This window comes from Octopus bimaculoides, chromosome 17 (assembly GCF_001194135.2).
Source record: "Octopus bimaculoides isolate UCB-OBI-ISO-001 chromosome 17, ASM119413v2, whole genome shotgun sequence".
NCBI classification, from domain to species: Eukaryota; Metazoa; Mollusca; class Cephalopoda; order Octopoda; family Octopodidae; genus Octopus; species Octopus bimaculoides.
In genome coordinates, this window is record NC_068997.1 from 46,604,660 (window position 1) to 46,611,845 (window position 7,186).

Below are 7,186 nucleotides of genomic sequence, written 5' to 3' on the forward strand. Positions count from 1 at the left end.
TCTCTCTCTCTCTCTCTCTCTCTCTCTCTCTATATATATATATATATATATATATATATTGGTTTTAGGAAGAGCATCCAGACGTAAAAACCCTGCCAAAACAGAAATAAAAATCTTCTGCAGGCTCCTGTCAAAGTGACCAGCCCATGCCAGCATGGAAGGCGGACATTAAACGATGATGATGATGTGTGTGTATCTTCTTATCTTGACATTATATGATGATACAGCAGAAGACTCCTGCCCAAGGTGCCATGCAGTGGGACTGAACCCAAGACCATATGGTTGAGAAACAAATTTCCTAACCACACTGCCATGACTGTGTCTACCTGCATAGCCACAACTATTTACATAAATCTACATATATGGATCTCTCTCTCTCTCTCTCTCTCTCTCTCTCTCTCTATCTATCTATATATATGTGTGTGTGTGCGTTTGTCTGACTTTATCTCTCCATCTGTTGATCCAACGTTATATATAAACTAACCATATCTATCAAGCTGTTTCACTGTATGCATGCCTCACCAATCATACTGTAGTACCCACCCTCAAACACCCAACTGGCCACACCCCGACCTCTCACATACCTTGGTTACTGTATCCAAATAGATACGTGTCCACACTGTTGATTATGTCCTGGTTAACCACTGGTTCAAACTTCCGAGCAAAGAAAATTGGTTTTTCATCCATGTTCTGCAATATCAAAACAAAAGAATTGTAAAAGTGCTCAATTCAACAACTAGATATGCTGGGGGTTTAGTCCAACAGATACACAGGTTGAAGGTGTTTAGTTCCACATTCAACATGCGCACAAGTGTTTAGTCTAATATGTGCGCTAATGTTCACTACATGATCACAGGTATTTAGTCACACATGTATACAGACAATACTGTTCTATATTTAAGAGATGAGGAATTATGTACATTATTTACATTTGATGGATATTTGTCTTCATCTTGTTTGTTGTTAACACAACGTTTCGGCTGATATACTCTCCAGCCTTCATCAGGTGTCTTGGGGAAATTTCAAACCTGGGTACTCATTCCTAAGGTATTTTTCGATGCAAAGGTGAAATGAGGAAAAGTTAAAGTGGGTACAAATTAGATCCACACCTGTGTGGGTTCAAATCAATATAGATGTATATCTGTGTAGATCAGTGGTTCCCAACCCTTTTATTTAAATGAGTTTTTCCACAGTCCCCTTTTGATATGCTTATCCTTATGCATATATGTATATGTATGAAATTTTGAATTTAGTTCATGGACCCTCAGTACTACCTTTATGGAACACCAGGGGTCCGCTGACCACAGGTTAGGAACCACAGGTGTAGATGTTCCTCAGACTACCGCAGTATATTGATAGATCTTCATTTGTGTAGGTGAACAGCCGTATGTGCTTAGATCAGTGTTTACAGATTTTAATCTCATTCCAGTCAGAAAATGTTGTGTGGGGAATGCAAAGTGGAAGATAGGACAAGTTCTGTTGGGTGTGTAGTAGTAAATAGGACATTGTGTGAGAGTGTAGAGTGGTAGTTAGGACAAGTTGTGTTGGGCATAGTGTTGTAAATGGGACGTTGTATGGGGGTGTAGTATGGTAGTTAAGACTTTATAGATGAGGTGCAAATGTGTATATTTTATTGTGTGTGTGTATATGTATTTGTGTGTCTGTCAATATGTGTGTGTTGGTGTGTTTTGGTGGAGCGATAAATCCCCAGTGAACTACACAAAATACCTACACACACAGACACACACACTCAGATACACACACATAGACACAGATGGCCACACACATACATAAACATACACAGATGCACAAGCACACAAACAGTCTTCTCTATATATATATGTATATATCGCATGCTTACCATCAGCCGATGTAGATCAGCAGATTTAAAGACATTTGGTGAACAGCCACACCAATCCACAATGTGTTTATACTGACATTTACAGCCAAGCTTCCGGCGCCAGTTGGTGATTCTAAGGTTGTTGTCAACAAACATTCCACAGAACTTACTGTTCTGTAATACTGTGTGGAAAAATGACTGAAATGGAAACAAACAGACGAAAAGGTTAATGCCAAAGTCCAAGATTCTAGAGAATAGTTTTTGTTATCATTTCTGTGGACCTTTAATGTCATTTTCAGGGCTAGTGTTAACATTGGTCTCCAATGTAGGTAGGAATGGGTGGGAGAGGGGGTGGACGCAATCGATTATATTGACCCAGTATATCACTGGTGCTTACAGTTTATCAACCCCTTGGAAGGATGAAATGTCGAATTGGTCCCCAGCATAGACAGTTGCATAAAGAAGTGCTGATCGCTTAAAGTGGATGGAGCTTGTGGAAGAGGGAGACCCAGGAAAACATGGTATGAAGTATTGAAGGCTGATCTCAAGACACTGAGCCTTATGAAGAAGATGACCAAGGACTGAGATATCTGGCTCATTGCTGTACTCGAGAAGACCTGCCCACCACTGCAGAATCGATACCAGTGCTAATGCCACATAAAAAGCATCGATGTGAGTGTCACATTAAAAGCACCCAGTACACTCTATGGAGTGGTTGGCATTAGGAAAGGCATCCAGCCATAGAAAATCCATTCCAGAACAGACAATGGAGCCTGGTGTGGCCCCTGGCCTTACCAGCTCCAGTCAAAACATCCAACCCATGCCAGCATGGAAAGCTGACGTTAAATGATTGCTGTTGCAGCTGATGATGATGATGATGAATGTAAAGAGATGTAACTCAATACTTGTAAGGCATTTCTGGTCCCCAGTTTACCTATTCTACCAAATATTAATTAAAAATAAAAAAAAGAAGCTTCATCTCTAAAATTTAGATTGATAATTGGAATAATATTAATTCTTTCTACTATAAGCACAAGGTCTGAAATTTTTGGGGGAGGGGCTAATCAATTATATCAACCTTAGTACTCGACCCCTGAAGGACGAAAGGCAAGGTGACCTTGGTGATACTTGAACTGATAATGTAAGGAGTTAGAAGAAATACTGATAAGCACTTTATGCTAACGATTCTGCCAGCTCGTTGCCTTAATAATAACGATAAAAATAATGAGAAGATGCAGAAGGAGGAGAGTATGATTCATGGTGCATTTAACTGTTGTTTCTAGTAGATCAATCATCCACAAAAAGAAAAAAATTCTTATAAAACTACTTCAGGGTCCCAGGAGCAGGAACACTAACTTACCTCGGCAGGTAGAAGCGTAAATTCATAGACCCGTTTCAATCCCAGGACAAGTTCGTCTTCAGATTTAATGATATATTCGCAGAAGTTCCGATGAATGCCGATCCAGTCGCTTCCTCCGTCAACCCGGATACCTTCTGGAATGTTCCGTGGCCCAACACGCCACAAGTGATTCTCGCATTCGAAGAACGTCTGGTCCAAACCTTGTTTTTGAATAAACCTGAAAGATTATAGTCAGAAGTGTGATACTGGTTTTGTTGTGGTGATGGTAGTAGTGGAAGTGGTTGTGTTGATGGTGGCAGTGGGGTGGTGTCGATGGTGGTAGTAATGGCTGTGAGGATGGTGGCGATGGTGGCGGTGGTGGTGCTGATTGTGATGGTAGTGGTGGCGATGGTGGTAGTAGTGGCTGTGATGATGGTAATGATGGTAGTAGTGATGGTGGTGGTTGTGATGTCGGCAGTCTTGGTAGTAGTGTTGGTGATGGTGGTGACAGTGGTTGTTGTGGTGTTGATGGCTGTAGCAGTGATAGTAGTAGTGGTGATTGTGGTCAGTGTTGAGTCAATGATGACAGTAATATTGGTGGAGTTAGAACACATGTGGGCTTTAGTGTGGTAGCCATAATATGCTTTTTAGGATATAATATGAGAGTCAGGACATGTTGTATAGGCTGTTGTGCAGTAGTGTAATGTGACAGTCACGACTGTGTTCTACTCAGCTCTGGGTTGACCAAAGCCCAGGCCAATAGACCAATTGATGTGAAGTTTCATAAAAATAGCCGATACCTACCTGAGGAAGATCTCGATCATACAAAGGCATAAAAACTCTTTGGTTAATTCGGATAATTAGAGGCAGGCTTACTCACCTTGGTGTATCTCTGCCATGTGTCTTTAGAAAATTGTATGTTTTGTATTTGGTTAAAAAGGCCACAAGTTCTTCCAGTTTCCTAGATTAGGCAAAAAAAAACAAACTATATAGAAGAAACAAACACAGGTTAAAGAGGGGAAAATATAATACATAACATGTAAGTAGAGTTGATGAAATTATTAAAGGCAACTGAAAAAAAAAAAAAATAAAGAAGCTAGATGTGATATAAAATTATTTTCGAAAGTATAAGGACACAGATCGTGTTGTATAGCCAGCTGGAGATGATGTCTCCTGGGGCTAAATTACAGCAACATTAGTCCTAAACCAGGACTGCCATGTTATGTTGGTAAACAATCTTTACTACAAAGTACTGTTGCTGAATATCTCAAGTTGTGAGATTTAAAAATAGTAATTTTCTAAAATTATATAATTGGAATAACTGTAACAGAAATTTCAGTGTGGCAGACAATCTACTCAAAGTATATTGTCGAGAGGCTAAGAGATGGGTATGTCCAGCTCTGTTGCTGCTAGGTGGTTCTGTTGAATGTTACTGGCTAAGGGTGGAATTCCAATTGAGCCTCCCTTGGCACCAGGTGGTCTGGTAGAATGTCACTACACTGGCTAGGGTTGAAGTTCCAATAGATCCACCCCAATGTTCTTCTGGGTAGGTTTGTCCACATCAATATAGCAAGGTCAGAAGCAGCAACTGCTTGGCTCCCAATTTCTGCCTTAGAAAGGCTGTCATGATAGTTGAACTGATGAAGATGATGATGATAATGGTTACACTGATGATGATGTCAATGACAACAACAATGATAATGATGACGATGATGATAGTTATGATGTTGGTGATGAAGATGGTTATGACAATGATGATGATCATTAAAGAAGTTACAAAAGAGAAATTATTAAAAAAAAAAAGGCTAAACATTAAATGAAACGAAAAGACTAACTTGATAGGGTAATCTGATTCACTGAGGTTCACGTAATAGTCCCACTTCCAGTTGGTCTTTGCAAGTAACTCCGTCATTATGTTCAGGTGGGCCTGTAATAAACTAGCACCACCCCAGATCGTGGGTAACCGGTTGTGGGTAACATACATATTCGGGAACCGTTTGGCCAACTGCAACATCTCTCTCTGCAGAAAATCTTGACGCTGTGAAAATGTAACAGAATAAAATGGTTAAGACAAAGCTGAATGAGCATCAAATGATACACTGTCTTGAAACTTGCTGTTCTTTACTGTCACGGCATAACAGCAAACCATTTTTGAATCGTATTGTTACGTGTGATGAAAAATGGATTCTTTTCAACAATAGCAAGCATTCTGCACAGTGGTTGGATAGAGACAAAGTACCAAAGTACAATCCAAAAAAGAATATTCATCAAAAAAGCTATTGGTGCTATGGGTGTCTATTTGGTGGTCCCGCGCAGGTATCATCTGCTACAGCTTCATGAGACCTGGTATGTCAATTACAGTGGGTGGGTACATCAACCAATTGGATGAAATGGTGAGTGAACTTGCAATTAAAAATAACTGAGATTGGTCAATAGAGACAGGCCAATTCTCTTGCAAGACAATACTCGACCACATGTTACACAAAGAACACTACTCAAGTTACAGGAACTGAACTTGGAAGTACTCTGTCAGCCATCATATTCACCAGACCTTGCACCAACCGGCTATTACATTTTCCAGACATTAGACAACTTTTTTGCAAGGAAAAAACTTCAAATCTGAAGAAGATGCAAAAACAGCCTTTCATGATTTTATCACCTCTTGCTCTCCAGAATTCTTCACTGCCGGCATAAAAAAGCTACCAATAAAATGGCAAAATTATGTTGATAATTTAGGTACACACTTTGATAAACTACATTGCTTTTTGTTGAGATAAAGATAAGCTAAGCTTTCAGATCAAAATCGGACATTTCATTCTTAATGACCTGAGATATATATATATATATATATATATATATAAATATCTCTCTCTCTTTCTTTAGATATCTATCTATGTACCTAGATATATATCTATATATATAAAATCAAGACATCATAAAGAAGAATTATATACCTGCAAAATTTGTTTATTGCAGTATTATTCACATTAGATTCCAATCCGACATGTGTCTCTGCTGCATAAGTATCCTAATGTCCTTTGATGTAGCATTTGTGTGCATTTAGTTGCTTCAATTGCAGTATACATTCATCCAAGGTAGACATTCCTTTACATTATATTACATATATACATATATTATATACACACACACATCATACATATATATTATATACACATTTTGCACACACACACATACATGTGTGTGTATACAAGTGAATTAGTGAACATGTGAGTAAATGAAAATTATGTAAAGGAAAGTGTGTATGTGTGTGTGTGTGTATATATACAGGTAATTAGTTATACTCACAGCGTCCACATGGAAGAAGTAGTAGTGGTTGATATGGTAGAGGGTCTTAAGCAGACGGTAGACTTGGCGTATGGCACGTCCATTCAAGGTAAATACAAAGGCAATTCTGACTCGCTCCTCGGACAAAATCTCATTGGCTTTCACTAACGTTGCTTGGATCTTCTTCTTCTCTAAAAGAGGAAATGGTAAAAAAAAAAAAAACAAGATAAATAGATACATATATAAAAATGAAATTAGAGTCAAGACAGGAGTCAATAGCAGGACACTGATCACATGTCTGAAATGACAGGCTTACCATATACAGAAACATACTTTAGCACACACACACACACACACACACACAAATATACATACAAGTAAAGCCCTCCTTTGGTCATGATTGATCACTTGCCCAAGTGGGACTGAACTCAGAACCATGTGGTTGGTAAGCAAGCTACTTACCACACAGCCACTCCTATATAGAAGTGGCTATATATATATATATATATATATATATATATATACACACACACACACATGGCTGTATGGTAAGAAGTTTGCTTTCCAATCACATGGCTCCAAGTTCAGTCCCAGTGTGTGACATCTTGATCAAGTGTCTTCCATTATAGCCCCAGGCCGTCAAATGCCTGTCTCATCAGTGAAGTTTTATCAATCAGTTGGATGTTATTTTCAAATGAGAAAAAAAAAATAAAGAAATATAT

The 7,186-nt window shown here is 38.8% G+C and overlaps 1 protein-coding gene across 1 annotated transcript in view; it reads right to left on the reverse strand.

Annotated features, from left to right (window-relative positions):
* Positions 1 to 7,186, reverse strand: part of LOC106882818 (xylosyltransferase 2) — a 249,306-nt gene that overhangs the window by 6,037 nt on the left and 236,083 nt on the right. The window contains exons 5-10 of the mRNA XM_052973936.1: positions 6,486 to 6,655; positions 5,015 to 5,217; positions 4,060 to 4,140; positions 3,201 to 3,417; positions 1,862 to 2,038; positions 585 to 690 (exon numbers count right to left, since the gene is read on the reverse strand). Of these exons, the coding sequence (XP_052829896.1) occupies positions 585 to 690; positions 1,862 to 2,038; positions 3,201 to 3,417; positions 4,060 to 4,140; positions 5,015 to 5,217; positions 6,486 to 6,655 (954 nt within the window). The remainder of the gene's footprint in view (positions 1 to 584; positions 691 to 1,861; positions 2,039 to 3,200; positions 3,418 to 4,059; positions 4,141 to 5,014; positions 5,218 to 6,485; positions 6,656 to 7,186) is intronic.